The sequence below is a fragment of the Drepanopeziza brunnea genome, assembly GCF_022702325.1.
Source record: "Drepanopeziza brunnea f. sp. 'multigermtubi' strain 214-2 chromosome Unknown ctg3, whole genome shotgun sequence".
Lineage (NCBI taxonomy): Eukaryota > Fungi > Ascomycota > Leotiomycetes > Helotiales > Drepanopezizaceae > Drepanopeziza > Drepanopeziza brunnea.
In genome coordinates this window covers 3,326,822-3,353,878 of record NW_027094066.1, presented here as the reverse complement: position 1 = coordinate 3,353,878, position 27,057 = coordinate 3,326,822, and the positions used below count along the sequence as shown (strand labels likewise).

Here is a 27,057-nt window from a genome sequence, read left to right as displayed (position 1 = left end):
ACACCTGTCACATAACTTTTATACTTTCATTACATTATTTACGCTTCTCGTCACACACCTTCTACGCCAGGAACCAGCCTTGCGCGCACGATTAGCGGCGTTTCTGAAGAGCGTTGTTCGTATATTATCCTTCCTTCTACACGTATCAAGGGAATGCTTGCTCAATTTTGCGGAACACCTTCCTGCCCCGAACTCCACCGCCCGTGTTTCCCCTCCCTCCACCCCCCATAACGCCCATATAATAATAGTGTTTCGACATACGAGAACCCAAGGCTCATCGCTCATTCATCATCGCTCGAATCCATCAAGCTGTCATGGCCATCCATACCAATCTCACTACTCCGTTTGAACGCAAACTTCCTTTTATCCTTCGTTTTCCTAGCTAAGAAATCTCTTGCATCTGCCTTCTTCGCTGCCAACTGCTTTTCAAAATCTTCATCTTCCTCAAAATCCTCGGCCCCGTTTCCACCACCAGCCACAGCAGTCTCCTCAAGGGCCTTGTTCAAAAGCTCCGTGGCAATTGCATCTTGGGGCGATATGGCCAGGGCCTCGTGGAATACCACCACGGCCTCGAACGGTCTGCGCTGTTCCATGAGGACAAGACCTTTTGCGCAGAACACACTCGGGTCTTTACCCCCAAGGCGGAGCACCTCGTCAAATTGAGCAAAGGCCTCATCCCAGTTTTGAAGTCGACGATACGCGTGTCCGAGGTTGGACCGGGTTGAAATCCAAGCTGAAGGATCGCTGCCAATCTCATCCGCAATATCTAGTGCTTTGCTGAACATCCGCACAGCCTCTGGGAGACGATCCTGGTGGTAAAACACGACGCCCATCTCGTTCAAAAGTAAGGGATCCGTTGTGCAGAGTCCATATGCCGTCTTTAGAAACTCATCAGCCAGTGTCATGTTGTTTAACATGTGATTCTGCATCCCTAGAAACAATTGTGGGAGATGCGTGCCCATGAACAGGCGAGCAGCGGTCGAGTATGCAGATATCGCCTGATCGTGCTCACCCTCAGCAGCAAACGTATGGGCGAACCCGATCCAGGCCGGTCCAAAATGTGGATCCATCATGCTCGCTTTGCTGAAGTACCTTCGAGCTTCGGCAACTTTGTTGATAGCTAGATAATATACTCCAACGGCCAGCCAAGTACACGGCTCCTCGGGATGGTTGTCGGCCAAATCGTGAGAAATCAAGAAGAGGGCATTCTTCAGCTGAAGTTCGTATAAACAGGCCAAATGGAGAGGGTATATGCTGAAATTGTATTTATCTCCCTGTAGAATAGAGTTTGTGATTGATAATGCATCTTTGAATCGGCACTGAGTAAACAAGAGGTCGGCTTTGGATAGGAGGAGATCCGGGTTATTAGCAAGGTTGTAGTGCGTGGACAGCGTCTCCGTTGCCGTCGAAAACGCGGCCGGATTTTTGTATTTCGACAATCTGGTTGTGTAAAGCATCCTTGTGAATTCGGCGGCTTCTTGGGAGGAAGATGGGTCATCGGTCACACATATCGTATCGAAGTCTAGGGAGTCCAAGAAGCGCCATTCTTCGTCCGGGGACATCAAGCAATTTTTCATCAGCTGCTCAAAGGCCTCAAAACACTGGACGTCTATTCTCACGGCATCCTTGTAGCATTCCTTTGCGCGATCGAAAGCGTTCTGTTTCGCGTAGCAAAGTCCCCGGAGGAAACACATAGCGGCCTCGAATCTAATGTTCGCCGCTTCGTCTTGAGCGCCTTCATCTTTCCGATCATGCCTATCACTTCGCCCGAGGGCCTTCGATCCGGCTCTAGTGTGGCCGTTGGTATGTTGTATCTTGCGCCGGCCGTTGCCCGCTGTTGTGATTAAATGCGTAGGATTCTTCTCCCCGAGAAGATTAAGCGCTTCCTCGAATCTATTCTGCTTGATCAAGCAGTGTCCGGCAAGGTACCGACATGAGGGGTTCCGGGTGATCAGGTCTTGTTTGGAGAGGAAGCTCTGGGCTCGAGTGTAGTTGCCCGTCGAGAAGTGAACTTGGGCGAGCCAGAAGGCGTCCTTGTCATTTCCTGTACGGTTTTGTTAACTTGGGTAGGTGGTAGAGCTGGGGCTGGATGTCATACGGGTCAAAGCCAGTAGTTTGTCACCTATAAAGATGGCCGAGTCGTACTGGTGCTTGTTGAGGGCATCCTGGCGCCAGTCCCGCAAGAACTTCTCCATGGCGGGGTTAAGAACATTCGCAATGGATTGGATTGAGTTGGACCCTATTGCCGGGAGTTTCTGAGGGCTGCGGGTCAGCGTTTGGAGGGTGGAGTTGAGATGAGGATGAGGATGGAGGTGAGGATGTGCATTTCGTTAGGGACATCGCGTTTACGAGAAGACGCGAGGCTTCGTACGCGATGCAGCAGCCTAGGTACTTACCACCTCACAAACGCCAAGTTTGACGAACATTCAGTACTTGAGCTTCACAACAACATCAATCCCGCTCGCAAATACCCACGAAGCTGCACCTTTCATACCCCTTCTTCACTCTACCTGAATAATGGCGTCCGGATACGACAGAGCTCTATCAGGTAATCTCAAGCTCTTCTCTGGTTCGGTGTGTTGACACAGCTAACAATCCATCAGTCTTCAGGTTAGTTAGTTGTGAGCAGCGCACAAGCTTCACACATATCCTAACAACATCTGCAGCCCCGATGGACACGTCTTCCAGGTCGAATATGCGCTGGAGGCCGTGAAGAGAGGTACGATTGGCCGTTGAGGGAGGGAACCATGGCTAAAGTACCCCAGGAACATGTGCCGTTGGTGTAAAGGGAGCAGATATCGTCGTACTGGGCTGCGAGAAGCGCTCCGCTATGAAGCTTCAAGACACCCGCATCACACCCTCGAAAATTGGACTCGTTGACACCCACGTCTGCCTTGCCTTTGCTGGACTTAACGCCGACGCCCGAATCTTGGTCGACAAGGCTAGATTAGAAGCCCAGTCTCACCGTCTGACTGTCGAGGACCCGGTCACGATAGAGTACATCACGAAGTATGTGGCGGGTGTGCAACAGAGATATACGCAGAGTGGTGGTGTCAGACCATTTGGGATCAGCACCTTGATTGTTGGGTTTGATCCTAATGACAAGACCCCGAGACTGTACCAGACTGAGCCATCCGGAATTTACTCTGCATGGTAGGTCTCATCGATCAAGGTGAGGGGGATGGTGCTGATGGTGCTACAGGAAGGCAAATGCTATCGGCAGATCTAGCAAGACCGTCCGCGAGTTCCTAGAGCGCAATCACAAGGATGATATGGACCGAGAGGCTACGATTAAGCTGACCATCAAGTCACTGCTGGAAGTCGTACAGACGGGAGCAAAGAACATCGAGATTGCTATCATGGCACCTGGTAAGCTACTCGAGATGTTGCCGGTGGAGGATATCGAGGCATATGTGAAGAACATTGAGGCCGAGAAGGTTGAGGAGGCTGCCAAGAAGAAGAACACCCGCACACCAGGCTCTGGAAATGCTGCGATATTGACGAGACGTGATTAGGAGAGCAAGTAGGCAGGTCAACCCTGAGTGTGCAATATTTGAGATCAGAGAGCCATTGTACAATAGAACGTGAGCGACCAAACCTGCAGAATCATGCCTGCATTCGTTCTTGCTTTCCCTGACTCCATAAGAATTTCAAATTATCCCATGCCTCGCCCCAAAAATCAAACACCATGCCGCTAATAAATCAAATCCAAACCCAACCTTCCCCCGCCTCCTCCATCGTTCTAGGAACCCCCATCTCCTCTCCTCCCAACCTTTTGCGCCTCAACCCAATTTATTGGGCGCCTCCTTCACATCAAAGATTGTGCGCAGCTCCTCCCCACGCATCCGCTCATCCTTCAACATCCGACTGTCGATCCTCACGTCCTCGCCTTCGACCTCCAGCCGCGCCTTTGGCGTCACGGCGTCGAGGACAAAGTGATTGTCGCAGTGCGGGCAGTACTCGTCGGACTCTTCGAACTCTTGGGCGTCTTTCCGGAAGGCCTTTTTGCATTTTTTGCAAGCGAATGTCTGGAGGTGGGGTGTTAGTCGGGGTGAGAGAGGACAAAGGAAGGAAGGGCATGGAAGGGGAAGGGGAAGGAAGAGGAGAGAGGAGAGAGGAGAGAGGAGAGAGGAGAGAGGAGAGAAGGAAGTACCATTTCTGTCTTTTGTAGAAGAGGGTGGGATTCATTCTCTGCGTGGCATTCGGCACAGTCGAACCATTTCCGACCTGTAGAGGCGTTAGAATCTGGAGGTTTGGCAGGGAATATAGGACTTAACTTACAACAGGGTGATCTGATAGAAACTTGGGCGTTGAGGATGTGTTTACTGCGGCAGACATCAGACTTGGCCTCTCAAAAACGTCCGTACATCTTACCACATGATGATTGCGATTTGTTCAAGTACTTATTAATTGCAAATAATTTTCCGAGTTTGGTCGTGCGAATACAGATATTGACTTCCCTCTGGATCCAAGATGTTACTGTTGGTGATTGCGCCGGGTGAACCTCGGCATATCTTCTTCTACTTAAGTGGCTCCAAATATCAGCCTTGCATTTTGCGTAGGTAGTCCCGTATATCAGCTTCAGCTTCGCCTCCTTCGATATCTTTGTCCAAACATCCCATCTCCTTTACAACCACGGCACCGCATTATCAGCTGGCTGATTGCAGCAGAACCTCACGATGCCTGTGAAGAGAAAGGCTCCATCGAGTATGAGCGCTCTCATCTGCTACTCACCTCTAACAGTCCTCTACTAATATTTCCAGGTGCCAGCGGCAGCAAAAAAGCCGGCAAAGACACCGAAGCCTCGACGCCTGGTCCCGCCACCCCGCGCAGCATCAGCGGTAGCGACGAAGATTACGAGTCTGAAGTGACGGAGGAGGAATCAGAGACGGTCAAGAAGGCGAAGGCGAACCTCAGCGTCAGCAAATACCAGCAGAAGAGGGGAAGTTCGTTCCTTAGGGGGCGAGACTCCGCGTCTCACCACTTCGAGGGCGGGAATCATGATTTTTCATACCTGTCGCTGAAGCCGGATCATCATAATCGCCCGCTGTGGATCGACCCGTTGAAGGGGAAGATCATCATGGAGAGTTTCTCGCCGTTGGCGACAGAGGCGCAGGATTTCTTGACGACGGTTGCGGAGCCCCAGTCCAGGCCGCAGTTTCTGCACGAGTATTCTTTGACGCCGCATAGTCTTTATGCTGCGGTGTCGGTTGGCCTGGACCCGAAGGATATCATCAGTGTGCTGGACAAGCTGTCGAAGGTGCCTATACCGGGCAGTATCCGCGAGTTCATTACAGGATGTACCCACAGCTACGGCAAGGTCAAGCTGGTTCTGAAGAATACCAAGCATTTTGTGGAGAGTTCCGACCCGGAGATGTTGCAGCGGCTGCTAAAGGATGCGGTGATTGGGCCATTGAGGGTGCATGGCACGGAGGACATCACCACGACTTCTGCTCCTAAGATGGGTGCCTTGGTCATTCCTGGTACGAAGAACGCGGCTGGTGTACAGCAAGCCGGAGATCAGCCTGGAAAATCTCAGCAGCCCAAGGATGGCGAGAATGCAAACCAGGAAGACATATATGCCAAATTGAACGAGGATGATGATGACGAAGACGAAGCCGATGCTGTGCATGCCTTTGAAATCGCTGATGAAGGTGTGGAAACGATTCAGAAGCGCTGTCTAGAGTTGGGATTGCCCGTCTTGGAGGAGTACGACTTCCGCAACGACGATGCGAATGCCAATCTCGATATTGACTTGAGGCCTATTGCTCAGATCAGACATTATCAAGAAAAGAGCTTGAGTAAAATGTTTGGTAACGGTAGAGCCAAGAGTGGTCTTATCGTTCTACCCTGCGGTGCTGGCAAGACTTTGGTTGGGATTACCGCTGCTTGCACAATCAAAAAGGGTGTTATCATTCTTTGCACCAGTTCGATGTCCGTGGTTCAGTGGAGGCAGGAATTCCTGAAATGGTGCAATATTAACCCCAATGATATTGCCGTCTTTACGTCCGACAACAAGGATAGGTTCACTGGAAATACTGGTATCATTGTTACGACATACAACATGGTTGCTCAGCAGGGCAAGCGATCGTACGATTCCCAAAAGATGATGGACTTTCTCACAAGCAGAGAATGGGGTCTGATGATTCTCGATGAGGTCCACGTCGCGCCGGCTCACATGTTCAGACGAGTGACATCCATCATCAAGACGCACTCGAAGCTAGGTCTAACAGCCACTCTGCTTCGTGAGGACGACAAGATCAGCGATCTGAACTTTCTGATCGGACCCAAGCTCTACGAAGCTAATTGGATGGAGCTAGCAGAACAAGGTCACATCGCCCGAGTTCAATGCGCCGAAGTCTGGTGTCCCATGACTACAGAATTCTACACTGAATACCTCAATCAATCCAGCCGTAATAAATCTCTCATCTGGATCATGAACCCGCGGAAATTCCAAGCCTGCCAATACCTCATTAACTATCACGAGAAGCGTGGCGATAAAATCATCGTCTTCTCTGATAACGTCTACGCCCTGAAGATGTACGCGCAAAAGCTCAACAAAGTTTTCATCTACGGCGAAACCGGCAATACCGAGCGTCTGCGTATCCTGGAGAATTTCCAGCACAACAGCAACATCAATACTCTCTTCCTATCCAAGATCGGCGACACGTCGCTTGATCTCCCTGAGGCTACATGCCTCATCCAAATCTCTTCGCATTTTGGCTCTCGACGTCAAGAGGCTCAACGACTGGGTCGAATTTTGAGAGCGAAGCGTAGGAATGACGAAGGCTTTAATGCATTCTTCTACTCCCTCGTCTCCAAAGATACGCTCGAAATGGTCTACTCCTCCAAACGCCAGGCCTTTCTCGTCGACCAAGGCTATGCCTTCAAAGTCATCACTCACCTCCAAGGCATTGAGAACCTGCCCGACCTCGCCTTCACGACCCCCGCCGAGCGCCGGGAACTCCTCCAAAATGTCATGATCCATAATGAAGCCGGTGGTGATGATTACGAGGATGGGGACGATTTGTTCCATCGCGTCGATGGCGAGATGGGACGTAAGAAGAAGAAGAAGAAGGGAGCGAGAAGAACCGCCGGGAATTTGAGCGAGTTGGCGGGTGGAAGCGACATGGCATATGTGGAGATGAATCGCAGTCGGAACAAGGACTTGAAGAAGAAGAAAGGGGAGAGTAGTGCCTTTTTCAAAAAGATCCAACGGGAGCAGGTCAAGAGGAAGGCGGCGATGGATTCCTGAGGGGGGAGAGATTGGACGCGTTGGCTTTGGCGTTGGTATGGGTGTTGGGTGTTGATGGGATCGGCTAGACTTGGGTTTGGGCTTGGTATGGGAAATGGCGTTTGGGACGGGAATGGAGATGGGAGCCAGAACAGGAATTGAATGGGAATAGAAATGAAACGGAATTAGGGAATTCAAGATGCATCACAATCGATGATATCAGTGGTAGATGGATATATCGTGCCACGATTACAGAAAAGGGTATGGGGGGGGGGGGGGGGGGGGGGGGGGTTTCTTTAGTAAACAAGCGAGCTATTTGTTGTGAAGTTCAGGTTACCCGCCACCACCTGCTTTCCAAGAATTAGAGACTAACACCATATACCGATTTCTAGGATCTATCTATCTTCTGTAATTTTACTATTACTTCTACTTTTTCTACTTCTATCAATCTGGCCTCTCTCTGTTACCACTTTCTCGACCCAACCCAACCCATTCCAATCCAATCCAATCCAATCCAATCCAATCCAATCCAATCCAATCTAATATCCTATATCCTATACTTGAACTGCCCAATCCAATCCTCTAACCCCGTCTGTATGTATTATGTATTACTTAGCTCGGCTTAACTCCGTCGTCTCTCTCTCTCTCTCTCTCTCTCTCTCTCTCTTTCTCTTTTTTTTGGTGGACTTTGAAGCTCAACCTCTGCACACATATCATGTGTCCCTCCCGCCTTGCCTGCCTGCCTGCCTGCCTGCCTGCCTGCTTATTTCGATATAATCGTAGTCTTAAAGGATGTAAGGAGGCCCACCTAAGCGAGCCGACGATTACCTATAGATCGAGCCAAGCCATACCGCACCGCACCGCACCACGCCGAATTTACAGTAGGTACAACAAGAGCAGTCATGCCCCGCACCGGCGTAAATCGTAGAGCAATATCAATATTAACAGCAAGTCTCAAGACGCAAGACGCAAGACGCAATACGCAATACGCAATACGCAATACGCAATACGCAATACGCAATACGCAATGCTCAATACGCAAAATATACATAACATCACCGTCGTCGTCGTCGAAGCGTTCATCTCCGTCTTTCGCTCCAAGTTAGTAGACAAGGTACGAACCCAGCTGATCTACTAAACAAAAGCACGAAACGCTCCGTAGCTGACGACGACGACGACTTTGCTTGCCGAGAGAGAGAGAGAGAAAGAGCCGGATGTAGTTACGGTATTTGATAAGATGGGATAAAATAAGATAAATATGTAAGTAAGTAAGGGAGGGCCCTACTTCGAATGGCAGGTAGGATTGTCTGGTTAGGTATGTATGTATGTATGTATGTGTGTATGCAATAATTGATTGATTGATTGATTGATTGATTGATGCTCGGGAGGTTTGTATTACTTATTTACCTATTTCCCAGAGAGGGCACCTGAATTCCTCAACTTATTTTCTTCTATTCATGTATACATATAATATATAAATGATACAGGAATTTATGCCTGTGCGAGCCATGTAATACATATGAATGATGTGCCGTCTCTACCTTCAATGTACTTGCTCCAAATCCCTCTTTCTATCCGCTATTCTAACTCCACCTGTTTATTCTATTCCTTCTTGTCTATCTAAATCTTCGGCGCCTCTCCCAAAAACCCTTCAACAACCGCTTTCAAAAGCTGATTCGCAATCGCCGTCCGCGGCGGCAACCTCAATCCCCCCTCCACATAGCCTTCTTCAGCCGGCTCTCCTAAACCACTCGTGCCAATCTCGAGCGCACGTCTCACCTCCTCAAAACTCACCCACTTCGCATCATGCAACTCGGGATCATGCTCCAAATGGATCTTCTCCCCCTCCGGCAACGCCTGCGCGATGGCACCAATCATCAAATTCGCAGGGTACGGCCACGGCTGCGTGCTGTGAATCACGACCCGTCCAACCTGTACACCTGCTTCCTCCCACACTTCTCTGCGCACGGCTTCTTCAACGGACTCGGCAGGCTCGCAGAAGCCGGCGAGAGTCGAGTACAGGTGATCAGGCCATCGCTTTTGGCGCCCTAGGAGGATGCTTTTGGCATCATGTGATACGACAGCCATTATTACGGTGGGGTCGGTACGGGGAAATGAAAGGTTGGATACGCCTTTACGGGTTACACAGTCCTTGCGTGCCCGCGGTGTATCCAAGACCGTTGTTGCGCCTTGGGTATTAGGAAGCGAGGAGAGGTCCGTAGTCGGGCATACGCGTTTGGTCCCTGCGTGTACGGAGAGCGTAGGTTGGCCGCAGCCACCGCAGAATGGATTCCGGGTATTCCAGTCAATCATTGCACGGGCATGGGCGTATATGGCAGCTATAGACATCAGTATACCACTTATTTGAAGTTTAGGGTAGGGCTAAGTATACCCTCGGGAGCATTTAGAGTCATATGCATCCTCCCTTCGACAAACGTATTTCCCTTCTTCGTAACCTCCTCGATCACGCCCTTCGCCTCCTTCTCCACTGTTCCCCTGGGCGTAACATCAACCGCAAAGAACGGCCGCCCCTTGTATATCCCAAACTCAAACCCATCCCTCTTCTTCTCGTCCAATCCCAGGAACAGCACCAGCGGTAGCGTTATCGCGCTGTTATATCCCTTCAACATCTCTTCTTCTGTTTTCTCAAACGGATTCTCCCCGATAAGAGGCCGTACATCTTCATGTGTAACATAAGCGAGCTGCGTAGGGTCTTTTGCGAGAGGGGACAGGTCCTTAAGGAGTAGGAAAGAGGTGGAGGGGTGTGTGAGCGCCTTGGTGACGAACTCCTGGTTGGCGCGCAGGAAGGAGACGCGGTTTAAGGGGGAGCCGGAGAAGTAGTTTGCTACTTCGCGGCCGAATTTGCGGGAGAGCATAGAGTCAGCGTTGGGGTGGGCGGGATCGGGGAGAGAAGGCTGGGGAGGTATCAGTATTTGCTTCGCTCTTGAAGAGAGAGAGAGCTATTGGAGATAATGAAGCACTGACCTGAGGGGGCATTGCGTAGATATCATTCGGATCGCAGAAGATGATGATATGGTTGAAATATAACCTTGCAAGCTTTCGTTATAACAGTAATGATTGTTAAAGATCGCAGCAGAAATGTTTTACTTTTGGTGAGAGGAAGCAAAAGACAAGGAAAAGGGGATGACGTTGATAGGAAACGAACATACCTAAGCTTTGGCTATGCAATTATGGGGTGGAAGGAGGGGTTAAGATTACTCAGCAGCCTCTTATCGCCGAGTGGCTCGGCAGAGGATATAGCCACGTGACTTTTCCTCCACATCATTTCCTCCCAGAAGCTCGAAGCTCATAAGAAGAAGACCATTTTCCGTCCCCATACAGCGAATTTACTTCTGCTCATTATAGCTCGTTCGATAGCTTCTCTATTTGATCGATCAGAACCGTCCAAGACTGTTCATATTTTTGAAATCCTCGTCTACATCACAATTGAATTCATATTGAGGATGAACTCGTTTCCCTCCGGACCCAGATACAAAGATTTGGATTATGGATACTCCTTATTATAAATGGGTTATAGCTGGATCTTCCTGATTAGCTAGCTGCTCACTCAGAACCAAAATGGCTTTTACCCCGTAAGATATGGAATTAAGCGAGGTGATAGAAACAAACGGAAGGAACCTCAAAATAGGCATATATAAATAAAAAAAGGTACTCAAAGCAGTCTAACTATTCATTCGAAATAAACTTCCGTCCTTAAAAAGATAAGATATTCCATATAATTCAAAAACATAATAAACCCCCCCCCCCCCCCCCCTCCCTAATTGTCGAGCCTCGAAATCAGAGCAGCCTGCATCCCTATCGTCGGATTCTCAATCATCTCCTCCGGAGACAACAACATCAACAACAACGGCGACAACATCGGACGAATGCCAGCAGATTCGGATAGCTGTTCCCGCAAAGCCTTCGCCAGCTGAGCGGCAGCGAGGAGATGATCGCTTCTTAGCTCGTAAAAAGCGGTGTTGACGTCCGTAAGATTGCAGCTAGAGAAGACGGTGGACCAGGCTCGCTGCACGAGGCTGAGATGTGGTGGCGAGGTGGTGATGATGAGGGGTAGAGGAGAATTAGAATCAGGAGTAGGGATGGGGTTTGTGGTTGGTGAGAGTGGGAGCCGCAGCCGCAGCGGCAGTGGGAGTGGGAGGAGAGGAGGCTGTACTCGAGTTTCGAGATGCAGGAGTGGCCAGGGAGAGGTCTCTGAGTGGTGGTGGTGATCTGGATCCGCCAGCGTCGCGATATTGCCGCAAAGAAGGTCAAGCATGTCTTGAGCGAGGGCGTCCGGGATCGTATTTTTGGAATACGTGAAGTCGACGTCGAAGAAATTATTTTTGCTGTTATTATTAGCGCCGTTGCCGGCGGTAGGATTGGTCCAGATCCAGCAGTCGCTAACGTCGTGATCCGGGGTATAGCTGCCCAGTCGCATCACAACATCTGCGCCCCACGGCTCAAAGGCGTCGTCCATGCCGACGTTGAAGTTCGTGTGCTGGACGATGGAGCTGAAGCGGGTCCATTTGGGCCACGAAGTACACTTCCCGACGATGTGGTGCATCCCGAGCGACTCGAACGGGAGCATGTCAAGGTGTTGACTCTGGACTTGCTGGAGGAGGGACGACGGTGTCGCGGCTGGATCGAGCTTCACTCGGACGGGAACGAGATTCATACACGGGCCGACGATCTCATCGATGCCTTGGATCGGGGCGCTTCGGCCGGTCGTTATCTGGCCAAAGGTTACGTCTGAGCTGGCAGATAGCTGGGCGAGGACGAGAGACCATGCAGCCTTGACGATGGAAGCGAATGTGATGCCTGTAGTCCGCGTGTCGGGTGCAGACACGGTACGTTTTATAGACTTGCTGATTGCGTTGCTGTATGTGGGCCTCTTGTGGTCTACGAGACGGGTCATGGAGGAGCCTTCGAGCATTGATCGCCAGAAAGACTCTGCATCTGAGGCTCTCATTACCTGCAAAGTGCCCGAGACGAATCGATGAAATGGTGAGCTTCTTGAAAAGCTTTCTCCGAGATAGGCAGCTTTCAGGTCCCGAACAATTATCGGTAGGGAGATACCGTCATAGAGCGAGTGCGAAATCCGTATGAACAGCCGGTAGCCGTCTTGACCTTGCTCTGTCAACAACAGACGGGTGATCGGGGCCCCAAATTCAACTATTCGAAATGTTAGCATTCCCAATACATACTTGATAGACGAGTCGCTGACCTGGAAGCTTCAGATCCTGTTCGAGCAATGATTGTGGAACTCCCTGAGTATCTTCATACTGGTGGCGCTCAAGGTCGGGAACTAAGTGCCGTAAAACGACCTGTAAAAGCCTCTCTTTGTGCGTTAAAAAGACTGTCCGTAGCACTGGATGGTGCTGGAGAAGTTTCTGGCAGGCAGCTTGAAGCCTATCCAGATCCAGAGGGCCCTTGAAATGCAGTATGAAGTAGTTATTGTACCCCCGAGTTTGCAATTGTCCACAGCCCTGTGTCCACTTTTGATAATCCGTGGCCTCGAGTACATCCTCGATCTCACCCAGATCCTTGGCGAGTTGGGGACGCACGATCGTATCTAGAAAATTCGGCACGTCCGATACTGAAAGAGTCGAGAAAGGCGCATATGATGTAGCGCCATTGGGATTCGAGACTTCCTGGGCGGTCTTTGCCATGTCCTCCAACCTGGGCGACGTAAAAACAGATTTGATAGTTAAGAGTAGCTCGATCTCCCTTGCAGCAGCTGAAAGACGCATGGCGGCTACCGAATCGCCTCCAAGTCGTAGGAAGTTGGAGTCCGCTCCGATCGAACCAGGGGTGATATTGAGAACCTTCGACCACAACATTTGAAGCTTTCTCTCCATCTCGGTGGAGGGAATTCTGACAACTGTCTGGCCGCTTGAAAGGTATGAGAGCAGTTGCTGATCGGTGAGGCTTTCGCCAACTGCTCTCAGAGCCTTTCTGTCCACCTTTCCCCCCGCCGTCAGCGGCAATTGACTGACTGGGATAAAAGCATTCGGGATCATGTGGCCCGGCAATATTTGCTCTAGATCCGATCTTATCTTGTCGAAAGCGTCACTCAGAGACCCGCTCATGGCCAGAGTAATATTGCCGGGAGAGCAATTTGTTGTTGAAGTACCCCTGACATAAAAGAACGCCGCCAGGGTTACATCTCTCCTGCCCTCGGGGAACCGGAGAATGTCGACGACTGGGAACCATTCGGACGGACAACACTTCGTCAAACCCTGCTCAATTTCACCCAGTTCAATCCGTTGTCCATGCAGTTTCGCTTGGGTATCTCGGCGTCCGACGAACAAGATATCCCCAGTTGTTGAGTAGCGGACAAGATCGCCAGTGCGGTAGAAACGCCTGTGCCTCCCGGATCCATCAACTGACCACTTTGGGTCTTCGATAAAAGCCGCTCTTGTCTTCGCAGCATCGTTGAGGTATTCGCGCGCAAGTGTCGGGCCTTCGACAAGAAGCTCACCGGTGCATCCTATAGGAGTAAGCTTGTCGGGATCTGTGGCATCAGTGATCCATAAGTGCGCCCCAACTGGGTAACCGAGACTAGCAGGGTCTGCTCCAAGAGATACATTTGGTGCGCGACAGCACCAAATTGCGCATTCGGCAGGGCCTGACAGAAGTTATCATTATGAAAACCATTCTCTTGAAACAACAAGGACGCCGTGAAAAGTAACAACTTACCATACGAATTGATCAGATTGACATGCTCGGCCCACGTATTGATGTTGTCCACTGTTGCATGCTCCCCTCCGAGAACGAGAACTTTCAAGCCCGGCACATCGTTAGGCTTGAGGAAGGCGGCAACGGTCGGCGTCAAGAAGATCCAATTGACTCTGAGAGCATTGATAGCGGCTGCCAGATTTCCCATTCGGTCCTCCTCGGTCGGTACACATACGCATCCACCCTGCATCAGCGTCGTCAAGATCTCACCCATGCTGACATCGTAAGTATAAGCTGCGAATTGCATGACACGAGACTCGGCATTGATATGGAGCGCTTTAGAATGTTCGATTGCGCTGCTGACGAAGGGGCCGTGGTCCATGACGATCCCCTTGGGGACGCCAGTCGAGCCTGATGTGAAAACAACAAACGCAGCGTCTGTCGATTTCCCTGGACTGCAAGCCGAGTCTGGGACTGGAGGGAGACTCTCCATGAAGGTTTGATCGACGGCGAGGACAATGAATTCCGCAGAGTCGAAATCATCTCGGTATTGGCTCCCGGTAAGGATGACCTTGGCCGACACATCTCGGATTATGTGGTCCTTCCGATTCTTTGGATGCTTGGGATCAAGGGCAAGATAGCCACCTCCCGCCTTCAGCACACCTAGTATGGCTACAATTGTCCAGGCTGACTTTTCGAAGCATAGGGGAACGAAAATGTCGCGGCCGATGCCGAGAAATTTTAAGTGTTGAGCAAGATTAGTTGACATTGTGTCGAGCTCTTCATATGTGAAGCTCCCATCCCACGCCTCAATCGCTAGCGAGGTAGGCTGTCGGAGAGCTTGTCGTTCGATTATGTGATGGATGCACTCATCCACAGCTGGATACTCGGTACCCTTACTCCATTCCAGAAGCTCCATTTTATCCTTCTTGCTGACAATCTCAATATCACTTATTTTCTGACCATCTGGAGCCGCATCATTCAGTTGGTGCAGGACCTGTTCAAATTGGTCGAGCATCCGCTGCATTTGACGGGTAGGAGTGATGTGCTCCCGGTACTGCGCAGTAATCCTGATCTTATGTTTATAAAGTCTGCATTCGACGATGAGGGCGTATGTCTAGTTTTTAGAATATTAGCAATTAACGTCTTCTCAGCCTTCAGATAGCCTGGGAGCAAGCTATGTACTCCAGAGACACTACTAGGCTATGGCCCGACTGTGCTTACCATCGTAACCATCTCCCCCTTAGCAAACAGAACGCTCTCTTTCCAGATCTCGCTACTCATATCTTCGGATCCCTCAGGCTGAATGACCAACAGATTTTGGAAACCGCAGACTTTCTCGGCTTCAGGTCCAAACGTCTTGATGACCTGAAGGCCGGTGTGCTCGAATGGTATCATGTCCGTCGCCTGGTCCTGTACCCTCTGCAAATACTGGACAACGGCCTCAGCACCATCGATCGAGATGCATATCGGCACCGTCGTTATAGTCGGGCCCTGAATCTCCAAATAAGCATGCGGTTACATATGTCTTTCAAGCTTAAGCAAGAAGAAATCGAGGGCATGAGCAATTGGTGCGCCCCAGACAGAGGCCGCCTACGTAGCACGGGCGGCGGAATTCCAGCGGGTTTACTTACAGTCATACGCTCGATATACGACAGTGATGCATTGCGACCAGTCGAAATTGCTCCAAAGAACACATCCTCGGTGTCTATCCAAAAAATTTTTTTAGCATACTACTCTCTTCAACCTGCCCTCGTCCTCGCATACCGAGTTTCTCTCATCTATACCACTTGCAAACCTATACAGGGCCACGACTTCGTTGATAGGGGCTTCTCTCTCCCACAGAACAAACGTTGAGGAACAACCAAGAGGCAGTCGTCTACTCCCTAAAAAAAAAAAAAAAAAAAAAAAAAAAAAGAGCACGGCATCAAGGAAACTAACGATACTGACCTGCATATCTAGCGGTGACGAGGCCCCAAGCTGCTCTAATGACGGTCGATAGCGTAATATCAGATCCCGCAGGCCGCTTGATCTCCGCGAACTGGGAGATCTGTGTCTCTACCGGTGCCTGAGTCACCGTCCTGGGCTCGGGAAAGCTCGACAGCGACCTTCCCGAAAAGCGAGACTGCCAAAACGACTTTGACGCTTCCACATCAGAGGTCATCAGATGCTTGATGAAACTGGCGTAGGGTGGGGGGGCTGCTGCTTCTTTCTTCAGGTGACGACCGTTTTTGTTGTAGAGGTGGTTGAAGTCTTCCATGATGAGCATCAGAGACCAGCCGTCGTAGAGCGAGTGGTGAGCCGTGAGGACAAAGTGGCGTTCGTCCTCGGAATCGACGATGATGGCGTATCGGACCAGCGGACCACCGTGATCCATTGGAGTCGTCTTGTCCTGCACGAGGTAGGTCTTCAGATCAGAGCCAGAGCGCCAGCAGATGCGCTCGCGAACGATGAACTGGATGGACTGCGTCCCGGTATGCGCGATCCGGGTGCGGAGGATTGAGTTTCGATCGGCAGTCTTCTGCCAGACGTGCTTGAAATGATCGATATCGACGGCCGGTTGGAGGGTCAGAGTGATCTGACTCATGTATGATCCGGGCTGCTTGATAGAGAGGACGAAGAGCCCTTCCTGGAGGGCGGACGTCGGGAATGCATCTTCGATTGTTCCGGGTGGTAGCTGATACCTCTCGTACAATTTTCGCAATGTCGTGTCTGTGTCTCCGACCTTCTGGAGCAGGGCAAAGGGCTCCAGTTTCTGCTCAACCACGTCGCGCGACGTCAACGCCGCAGCGGCCATGTCTTCTAGGCGGGGATACTGGAAGATCTTCGCGACGGTGAGGAGGATCCCGTGGTCACGCGCAAGAGTTGTCAGATGCATGGCGCCAATCGAGTCCCCTCCCAGTCTGAAAAAGCCATCATCGAGCCCCAGAACTGCTTGATCGCCCAGGCGAAGTAGTCGTGCCCAGAGACTGGCCAGCTTCACCTCTGTGTCTGTGATGGGAAGTCGCTTCTGGTCATCTGCAAGGGAATACTGCTGGATGGCACTCTCTGACAGCTGAAGAGACATGTGGTGCAGTTCTCGCCTGTTCGTTTTGCCAGAAGACAGGAGCGGCATGGCTGAAAGAGGGACGTACAGATTTGGAACCATGTAGGAGGGTAGAGTTTCCACCAGTGCTGCCTCTGCTTTCATGATCGATTTCTTGAGGCCGGCCGACATTGATAAGGTCGTGGGACTTTGTTGGGGCTTGGAACTCTGTCCGTAGAGAGAGAAGAATGCTGCCAGGTATCGACTATCTCGGCCGCGAATGGTCACCTGTTCGACAGCAACATGCCGGATGGTTTCAAAATTGATCTTCAGATGATGTTCGATGTCGCCCAATTCCATTCGCTGTCCACGGACCTTCACTTGCTGATCTTTTCTTCCCACAAATCGTATTGTTCCATCCACTGTTCCAGATGTATCGTAGCGAACGAGATCACCAGTCTTGTACATCCTGTGAGATTTTTGCACGTGCCCATTTGCCTTCGCTGATGCTGGCTTTCCGCTTATCCCATTATCTTCTGAGCCGTGCCTGTTTGCACCATTGGCCCCATGCGGATTTCCGTTCAATCTAGAGCCATTCGTGGAGGCTCCATTGATTGAGCTGAGCTGTTGGACAAGGGCCGCATTATCAACAAATACCTCGTTCGTTCTTACTGGGTCATCCAGATAGCCACAAGCGAGTGTCGGGCCTTCGATCAGGAGCTCCCCAACGGCACCTAAAGGAACAAGTTTCGTATGATCGTCGGGATCTACAATCCAGCAAGCACCCCCAATGGCACCCCCAATCATGTCGGGGGTCGTATGTCCTCTGCGGATATGCTCGTTGATAACCGAGAAAACACAAGTCTCGCTTGGGCCATACCCATTGACAAGGTAGACGCGGTCCACCCAAACATCAATGTTATCCGCCCCGAGTGCCTCGCCACCCAGGACCAAGGTCTCCAAGTCGGGGACCTGATCGGGGTGTATGGTGCGTATAAACGAAGGGGTGAAGAAAGCCCAGTTGACGCGGAGCTCCCTCATTGTCTTGGCGATTTCCTCAAGTCTCTCGGGTTCCGGGGCGACGCAGACACAACCGCCGTTGAATAACGTCGTGAGGATCTCCAGGATGCAGGCTTCAAATGCGTAGGAGGAGAAGTGGATGACTCGGGACCCGGAATTCAGATTGATACGCTTCCCCTGCGCTGTAGCAGCGGTCGCAAATCCAGAGTGCGTCTTGGAGGAAGAAAAGTTAGCGACTATTTGCGACAAGGAGCTTCGGAAGACTGGGATCGGAAGACTGGGATAGAGCACGAATAACCTATTGTTATGAAAGGCTTACCATTTGTACACCCTTTGGCTTTCCCGTCGAGCCGGACGTGAATATGATGTAGCAGCTGTTATCAGATGACACAGTTCGGCAAGCGGGCCCCTCCCTTTCTTTGCACATTTCTACCGTCTTCCTGCTAACCACACATGCTCTCTCTGACATAGATTGGCTCAGAGCCTCGTATTCAGGCGAGCAGAGGATGACCTGCGCCTTTGTCGCGTCCAAAATCTCCTGAAGACGCGAGACTGGATGTGTAGGGTCCATCGGCACGTAAGCTCCCCCAGCCTTCAAAACTGCCAGTTGGGCAACAACAGTCCAGACCGATTTAGTAAAGCACAATGGTACCAACGATTCTGGCCCAATCCCAAAATGAGCCACCAGATAGTGAGCCAGGTTTGTTGATAGGGAGTCAAGCTCTCGATATGTCAAGTCCTCGTCCCGGGAGACAACAGCAGGTGCATTCGGGCTGAGGCCTGCGTGGGATGAAATAACGTCGTGGATGCAGATTTGCAGAGGAGCGGGCACGTCGTGGTTCCACGAAGAAATATCTTTCACATCCTGCGGGCTGCAATATTTAATGTCTTTGATCTGCTTGGCGCTGTTACCTCCCGTGATCAATTGGCCAACAATATAGTCCATCTGGTATAGCAATCTCTGAATCTGCGATGCCGATATGACCTCTGGATCATATTGTGCCTTCAAGTCAACGCCATTTTCGGTCAGCTGACATTCCAAAATCAGCAAGTACGTTGATGGAGCATCTCGCGTTGTGACCGAATTGAACAACACCCCTGCCCCGGATGTTCGACTTTGAGGGTGGATTGCCAGCAACGTTTGAAAGTCGCATGCCTTTGCTGCATCAGCACTGAGGTCTTTGATGTTCTGCAGTCCAAAGTTCTGCCACGGTTCCATGCTCCTCTCTTGATCTCGTAGCCGAGACAGGAAATGATCGATGGTGGATTGAGCATTGATCGAGACTTTAACCGGAACTGATGCAAACGTTGGCCCGAGAATCTGATTTGCCCCGAGCTCTCCTCGTCCGTCAATAGTCATCCCGAACACGACGTTATCGTGGGTGTCGGAATACTGCGACAATAGCAATGCCCAGGCTGCACGGAGTAAAACCGGGGCATCGGCAATTGTTTCAGAGAATTTAATTGAGTAGTCCAAAGACTTTTTTGCCAGAGGCCGGTGACCCGCCGGAAGCTTTGGGAATGGCGAGAACGGCAGATCGGAGAACTGATCGCGCCAGAAGGCCTCAGCTGCAGAGACATCCATGTTGAAGATCTGCTCGGAAAAGGCTTTGAAAGTCGTGTCAGACGGAGAAGTCTCCCAAGATCCCACATCAAGCGATTGGTACGCTGAAGCCACTTCCGAGAAGAGTGATGAGGCAGACCAGCTGTCGAATATAGAATGATGGGCTGTCCAGACGAAATATCGGGGCCCGTGAGTGGCACCCTCGATGATGGCGTACCGGGAGAGGACTTCTCCGTAGTCCATCTTCTGCTTCCTGTCGTCTTCGAGGTAATCATCTAGTGATACCCCAGCCTTCCATTGGATTGCCTCGTCAAGAACAACCTGCATGGAGCCGATGGTTCTTTCCACATGCACGATTCGTGTCCGGAGGATTGCATTTCGACTATGAACGCTCTCCCAAGCCGTACGCAATCGTGAAACATCGACATCAGAATTCAGTGATAAGACATGCTGGACGACATAGGTCCCAGGCTGCCTGTTGGAGAGGATCAGGAGACCCTCCTGAAGGGGAGTTGCTGGATACATCTCTTGCACCGCTCGCCTTTGAATTTTGTATCGAGTTTCAAGCTCCTGTAACACTCTTTCACTGTGAGGTTTCGCAATCGCGGCCAAGTCGGATAGCCTTGGGTTTTGGAATATGTTTGCAACCGTCACAATGACTCCGTTCTCTCTCCCAGCTGATGCTAGCTTCATTGCCACCTACCATGTGTCAATATTTCCTCAAATTTATAAATATATATCTCTCTCTCTCTCTCTTTATCACACTTACCACGCTATCGGCTCCAAGCTGGAAGAAATTGTCATCGACGCCAATGGAGCGCTCCTCGATGTTCAGTAATTTCGCCCAGAGCTTCTGCAACATCCTCTCCATTCGCGTCCGGGGCATCACCTTCTCTGCCTGGAATTCAGACAAAGAATACAGCGCCATCTGATCGGGCGAGAGGCTCTTGAGGATCCTGGTCAGCTTGCCACGGTCAATCTTACCCGCAGTAAGCAGCGGCATGGCATTCAGCGGGACGTAAATCGACGGTACCATGTAGGATGGCAGATTCTCGGCAAGATACGTATCCAGACCGACGAGAACCCTGCGCAGATTTCGAGAGATGCTCAACATGAGCTGGTCCTCGTCTCCCTCGGCTTTCTCTTCGAGCTCGAGGAAAGCCGCCAGGAGCCCACCACCTGGGTGCGCGGCAGACTTTGCGTACGCGACTGCCATGTTTACCAGTTTGTGGGGCGATAGTTTGACTTTGACCTGGTACTCGATCTCGCCCAGCTCTACGCGTTGGCCGTGGAGCTTGACTTGCGTGTCTATCCGGCCTAGGATCTGGATCGATCCGTCGCCGTTGTATCGAGCCAAATCTCCGGTGCGGTAGAAGCGGCGTGGTGGTATCGTCTTCTCGCTTTGGAGCCAAGCCGGGTTCTCTATGAACGATGCCAGAGTTCTTTCTTTATCTTTCAGGTACTCGCGTGCGACATTTGGGCCTTCGCAGAGAATCTCTCCCACAGCCCCGACAGGCACGAGTTTGTCGGGATTTTGTGCGTCTACAAGCCACACTAGGAGGCCATATGCCCTCCCAATGTTGTCGACTCGGTCATCTTTCACCAATCCCCTACGCAAAGTTGTAGCCAAAGCACATTCTGCAGGCCCATCTAAGATAGATGGAGTTAGCAAAGTTTGACTTCAAGCCGGGAACTCCGCTGGGCCTTTCTACCACTTACAAAGGTTGATGAGTTCGATGCGTGGCGCCCACTCCGTAACATTAATCTTCTTTAGCGGTTCTCCGGCCAAGGTCATGTGCTTCAAGGTCGGCACTTTCGTGGGATCCAGCAAGGAGGCCACAGTCGGGGTAAGATGAGCCCAGTTCACACTCATACGTGTGAAAGCCGACGCCAAGTCGTTCATCCGCTCATGCTCAGACGGGATACAGAGCACACCTCCTCGGGTAAGTGTCGTGAAGATCTCGGTGATGCTGATGTCGAACACAAACGCCGAGAACTGCAAAGTCCGAGCTCCGGGTCCAATTTCCAACACATCGCCGTGGGCGTGGAGAGAAGAGGCGATTGTGGTGTGTGTGTGCACCATACCTTTCGGGACTCCAGTAGATCCTGAGGTAAAGAGGACGAAAGCTGCGTTGGAAGGTCCTACTGTGGATTGGGGCTTTCCAGAACTTGACAGTAGGGACGAATCAACAAATGATTGATCTACAGATAGGACGCGTGGTACCCGCCCACGAAGACCCTCATCTTCGAATAGTTTGCTGTGTAGTACTGATATCAAGCAACATAAAGGCAGGGTATCTTTGATAATACGTTGGAGGCGCTGTACCGGATGTGTTGGGTCTATTGAAACACATATGCCTCCCGCCCTGTCAATCGAAAGTTAGCTTAGAAGTCAGAGACCATATGGAGATACCAGGAAATATATTTCCCTGATAATACGTACTTAAGGACGGACACCATGGCGACGATAGCCAATGCCGATTTTTCAAAGCATAGCAGTACATGAACCTCGGGGCCCACACCAAGAGAGATTAAATGATGAGCCAGTCGGTCAGAATCTTCTTCAAGCTGACGCCATGTCATCTTGCGCTCCCACGAGTCAACCACTATTTCATCTGGCCTCTCTGCGACGCGAGCGCTAACCATGTCGTGGAGGCAGGTATCGATAGTGTCCGGATATCTCGAGTTCCACTCCCAAATTTGACGTCTATGGTGGTCGCTGAATAGATCAAGTTGCCCGATTCTTTGTTCGGGGTCATCTGTTATGGCGTCAAGAGCTTTGCTGAATGTTGATGCAATGTTGCGGGCATGCTCCGTTGAGATCTTTTCAGCACGGTACCGCAGCTCCATTTTGACATCCGTCTTGGAAACCCAGCATTGTACGTCTAGGTCATACTAAGAGAATATTAGCCACAGCCCAGGAAAAAGATAATGAGATATTTTCGTTCACCTCGTTCGGTGACCACTCGTGAATGTTCGCCAGAGCAATGCTAGGGCTCTCTCCATATTGTAGAGGAACATCCTTGAGTACCGTCATGGAGGTGTTGAATAACTGCTGCCCATAGAGCCCGAGAACATGCTGTATCTGTGCTAGGGATGCATGCTGGTGCGGGAGACTGTTCTCATAGTCCGTCTGCGCCTTGGAGATGACATCCTTGACGAAGCTCGTTGTCGTCAGATCCATCCGGCACACAAGCATATTGATCAATGTCCCAACCATCTCGGCGACCCCTGGAATGGGGATATCTCGACCACTGGTAATGTATCCGAAAGCAACTTCATCCAAGCCCGTGTACGCACGTAAGATCAAGCCCCATACAGCTCTAAACAGAGCCGAGATCGTGAGCTCTTGGCTCTGACAGAATTTGAGAAGCTGTTGAGAACTGGTGATTTCCACGGCGACGTGACGAGATCCGGGCTGGGTTGGGTCCCGAGAGAGGCTATATGAAAGGTTGGGAAGCAGGCATGGATTCATTCCCTGCAGGTACGACTTCCAGTATTTGTTGTCGATGCTGCACGCGACTTGCTGAAGGGGGGCTATATATGCCGAGTATGGATATTTCTCGTCGGGTTGGAGGACTCCGTCATATGCCAATACAATGTCACGAGCAATGACCGCGAGTGACATGCCGTCTACTAATGTATGCTCGGCGTTGAGCCTACAGAACAGACGTCTAGATTGGGTCAGCACAACTGTAAAATTATGCGGAGGCTGATGGGTCACGTATGGCGGTGGTAAATGGCTGTTGAAAAATTGTATCACATCTTCATTCGAGACCGCATCAACGTCTTGCCAAATTGTGGTCGATGGCTTGGCATCCCAGTTCCGCAGAACGACTTGATCATATGAGCCGCTTTGCGAAACGCTCTCCACGAAGAATGTACGAAGAATTGAATAGCGGTTCACTAATTTTTGCCAGGCAGTCGTGAGCAACTGCGGGTTTGGAACATGGGAGTCTCGTTTTGGCAGGACCTCGTAAATCGTGGAAGTATTATAGTCGCCGCTCAGCCTGGCTTTGCTAAGAAGCATGCCTTGTTGCATGGGGCTCGTTGGATAGGCGTCTTCTACCTCCGCGATATTCCACACGCCCACTTGTTGTAGCTTTCCGATGATGGATTTCCGCAGATCGTCATACTTGCTAGCATGAACAGCATCCCGAGCTTTGGTAGTTGGCTTGGTCGTAGTGCGCGTTGCAAGCTCGGCTATAGTCCCATATTTCAAGATATCTTGAACGCGAAGTTGTAGGTTGATGTCGTTGCAGCGAGCAGCGACAATCATACCTAGGATGGAGTCTCCTCCGAGACTAATGAAAGACTACCGAATGTTTAATACTCTTGGACATAGAAGAGGTGGAGGGGGGGGGGGGAGGGGGACGGCGGTCACTAACCTGATTTCGACCTATTTTCTTCCGCGGAAGCTTCAAAACCTCACTCCACACCCCTTGAAGCCGCTCCTCCATCTCTGTAACAGGAGGCTCAGGAGTAATCCCTAAAGAGCAGACATGTTCGAAGGTCTCAACATCCATCTTCTCAACAAATCGCTTCATCAAGACCCGGTCTATCTTTCCCGTGATAGTAAGGGGGAACTGCTTGACCAATACCCAGATGGTTGGGATCATGAAGCTAGGAATGCGCTGAGCCAACTCTTCGCGGAACCCAGTGGTCCATGCCGCAGCCTCTTGCAACTCGGCACCTTCCAGGAGGATGAGCTCTTCCGAGCATGGGTCCGTCGATGAGAAATCCTGCAGCGCAATCACGGCAGCTAGCCGATGTTTGCACAGGCCCTCTCGCGCAATAATCGGCAAGGAGTTATGCACTCGAGGATCGATCCCGAGAGCCCTTTCCACTTCCGACATATCGAATCGCTGTCCGCGGACCTTCACCATGTTGTCGCCTCTCCCGGCCAAGACCAGACTGCCGTCTGAGTTTTGACGAACCAGGTCTCCCACCCGGTACCAGCGGGACCCGTAGCTGGATGGCTTCCCGTCGAGCCAGTCGGGGCGATCCAGAAATGTGGCGGCGGTCCGGTCTGCGTTGTTGAGATAGCAGCTTGCGATCCAGGGCGCGTGGACGACGATCTCACCAACGCTCCCGATCGGGACCTGCTTGTCGGGGTTGCCAACTTCGACAACCCGACAGACCGCTGAGCACCGACCCAGATTCCGAACATCGGATTCTGCCGTAAAGGGGTCGGGTCGAGCGAGAGACAAACATTCCGTAGCAGCCCAGTGGACCCATACGGTTGTCTTTTCCGAGGCCCACTTAGCCACCGACTCTGGCGAAACGGGTTCGCCACACAAGACGACAGTCTCCAAATGCTTGACCTCATCCCTCCTGATGGTTTTGCTGATCGAAGGCGACAAGATTGCATAGGTGATATGCATGTCCTCGAAGACCTGGGTCAGGCCGTTTTGCTTGCTAAACTCGCTGGGGATGCAGAGACATGCTCCTGCCCACAGACTGGTCATTACCTCGATAATACACACTGACCAGGCATAAGAGGAATTTTGCAGCATCCGTGACCCAGGGCCGAGGTTTGGTGTCCATAGGAGCAAAGCTATAAGATGCATCAGCATCTCTTATAGAATTATATCTGGAGCGTTGCAGGGTCGTTCTTCTGGCACGACTCACCTGATAGGTAGCCTCCATGGTGAATCACAGCACCCTTTGGCTTCCCTGTCGATCCACTTGTGTACATAACGTATGCTTCGTCCCGAGGTGAAACATAAGGAAGCACAATAGCAGTATCGTCTTGTGTTTGTATCTTCACGACAGACTCCCTCGAGACTACCACTGTTGTCTCCGCAGATTCCGCAAGCAGAGCGGAGTAGTGACTTGACGACAATAGGAACTTCGGCTTCACATCTTCCATGATCTCCTTCAGCCGGAATACGGGCTGGGAGGGGTCTACAGGGACAAAAGCTGCTGATGCCTTGGAAACAGCGATCAGAGCAATGATAAACCAACCCGATTTCTCAAACACAAGAGGGATTTTCATCCCCTTCTTGGCCCCGAGCATCACCAGGTGACGAGCCAGAACAGATGAGAGTTCGTCCACTTCCTGGAACGTCCACTGCTCGTCGTGGGCATGAACAGCTGGTGCATCTGGTCGTGCTTTGACCTGGATAGACATGTATTGCTGGTATCAATCTAATGATAGTACCAGGTCACGAGGAAGCTTTGCTGATGTTGTGGTTGATTGACTTGTATTATCTAGGACTAGGAATTAGGGGCGAGGTTGTAGTAGGAGCGTGCTAAGGCTGAGGTCCGTGCGTGCACGTGTACGTGCACGTGCACCGTATATTATGCTCTCACCTTACACTCTACTTAGCAACACACCCTTTTGTCGAGGCTTTAAAAGCTCTCGGCAGTACTTTAATTGTATCTAAACTAATATACCTTTTCTGTAAAGTAGAAGTAAAAACACTTCCAAGAGCATAGTCTATTTAATTTCTATCGAATATAGCAAGTACGACTTTTAGGAAGAGAAAAAAATCTTTTATAATATACCTTTACCACCTTTTGCTAAAAAAAACACTTTTTGCTAAGCTCTATAGCTCTAGCACTTTTATTCGAAGTAGTTGTATAAAGGCAGCGTGATCTGTATCATTTAGTAGCTTTGTCATACCGTCGGCGACGTTCTTTTTGCTAAAAATATATTATAAGTTGAGTCGTCTTTTTGCTATCTTATAGCGTACGTAGTGGAACTTGATATCGATATGCTTAGTTTTTTAATAGTATTTAAGGTTTTCAAAGAGTGAGAGTGCTTTTTGTGAGTCATAAATCATCTCAATTTTCTTCGCGTTAGCTTTCTTATAGCTAACCTCATTGAGTATCTGCTTAATTTAAGCGGCTTCTTAAGCGAATTTGCATATAGCTACGTACTTAGCTTCGGTTGAAGAAAAAGCTATAATAGTTTAGCGTTTAGAAATAACGTTAAAAACGCCTCTTGCAAAGAAGAATACTCTTTCGCTGTGTAAGACTCGACCTATTTTAAAGCCGGCCCAATCGGAGTCGCAATAGCTTACTAATTTAATAAGCTTAGCGTCCTTTCTATTAAAAACAATTGATAGCATACAAGTACTTTATAAGTATTGTAGAACGCGCTTTGCAGCAGCTATATATTGAAGTGACGGATTGGTCAAGAATTTAGCTAATAAAGAGCAATAGTAAGCAATGTCTTATCGAGTATAAGTTGCGAAGTATTGCAAGGAGCTAACGATTGATTAGTATAATGTAATTTCGTATTAGGTAGCTTGGCTTTCGAATTTGATTATGTGAATCTCGGAACCTATTGCAAAAAGTGTAAATGCACTCTTGCAATTGGATATACCGAATCGGTCTAACACTTTATTAATATAAGCGTCTTGGCACAAAGTAATAATACTTGCGGGTCGATCTTTAACGATTCTGACTCTTAAGAAGTAGGTAGCCTTATCGGTACAAGTGATATCGAATAGGTCGTGCAAATCTTTTTTGAATTGCTCGTAGATTGATCTCGATTTATCGATTATTAAAAAGTCGTTAATATAAGTG

General features: G+C 50.4%; 6 protein-coding genes across 6 annotated transcripts; 2 read left to right on the top strand and 4 right to left on the bottom strand.

Moving 5' to 3' along the window:
* Nucleotides 1-281: 281 nt before the first annotated feature.
* Nucleotides 282-2,195, bottom strand: L3040_002837 (uncharacterized protein; the record flags this gene model as incomplete). Its single annotated transcript, XM_007294773.2, has 2 exons — nt 282-2,044; nt 2,099-2,195. The coding sequence occupies 2 exons, from the start codon at nt 2,193-2,195 to the stop codon at nt 282-284; spliced, it is 1,860 nt and encodes a 619-aa protein (XP_007294835.2).
* A 322-nt stretch (nt 2,196-2,517) lies between these two features.
* On the top strand, nt 2,518-3,515 carry L3040_002836 (uncharacterized protein; the record flags this gene model as incomplete). The annotated part of the gene is made up of 5 exons (XM_007294774.1): nt 2,518-2,548; nt 2,604-2,610; nt 2,667-2,719; nt 2,766-3,153; nt 3,203-3,515. The coding sequence occupies 5 exons, from the start codon at nt 2,518-2,520 to the stop codon at nt 3,513-3,515; spliced, it is 792 nt and encodes a 263-aa protein (XP_007294836.1).
* A 267-nt stretch (nt 3,516-3,782) lies between these two features.
* Nucleotides 3,783-4,379, bottom strand: L3040_002835 (uncharacterized protein; the record flags this gene model as incomplete). The annotated part of the gene is made up of 4 exons (XM_007294775.1): nt 3,783-4,028; nt 4,154-4,227; nt 4,282-4,325; nt 4,375-4,379. The coding sequence occupies 4 exons, from the start codon at nt 4,377-4,379 to the stop codon at nt 3,783-3,785; spliced, it is 369 nt and encodes a 122-aa protein (XP_007294837.1).
* A 300-nt stretch (nt 4,380-4,679) lies between these two features.
* On the top strand, nt 4,680-7,255 carry L3040_002834 (uncharacterized protein; the record flags this gene model as incomplete). Its single annotated transcript, XM_007294776.1, has 2 exons — nt 4,680-4,707; nt 4,764-7,255. 2 exons carry the CDS (start codon nt 4,680-4,682, stop codon nt 7,253-7,255), a joined length of 2,520 nt encoding a protein of 839 aa, XP_007294838.1.
* Nucleotides 7,256-8,854: 1,599 nt separating this feature from the next.
* L3040_002833 (uncharacterized protein) lies at nt 8,855-10,231 on the bottom strand (the record flags this gene model as incomplete). Its single annotated transcript, XM_007294777.1, has 3 exons — nt 8,855-9,573; nt 9,627-10,149; nt 10,220-10,231. 3 exons carry the CDS (start codon nt 10,229-10,231, stop codon nt 8,855-8,857), a joined length of 1,254 nt encoding a protein of 417 aa, XP_007294839.1.
* A 781-nt stretch (nt 10,232-11,012) lies between these two features.
* L3040_002832 (uncharacterized protein) lies at nt 11,013-25,654 on the bottom strand (the record flags this gene model as incomplete). The annotated part of the gene is made up of 14 exons (XM_066155700.1): nt 11,013-12,406; nt 12,459-13,862; nt 13,934-15,029; nt 15,137-15,406; nt 15,547-15,620; nt 15,863-18,170; nt 18,277-20,220; nt 20,291-21,171; nt 21,241-21,779; nt 21,965-22,416; nt 22,472-23,836; nt 23,910-24,948; nt 25,012-25,078; nt 25,153-25,654. The coding sequence occupies 14 exons, from the start codon at nt 25,652-25,654 to the stop codon at nt 11,013-11,015; spliced, it is 13,335 nt and encodes a 4,444-aa protein (XP_066012673.1).
* Nucleotides 25,655-27,057: the final 1,403 nt, after the last annotated feature.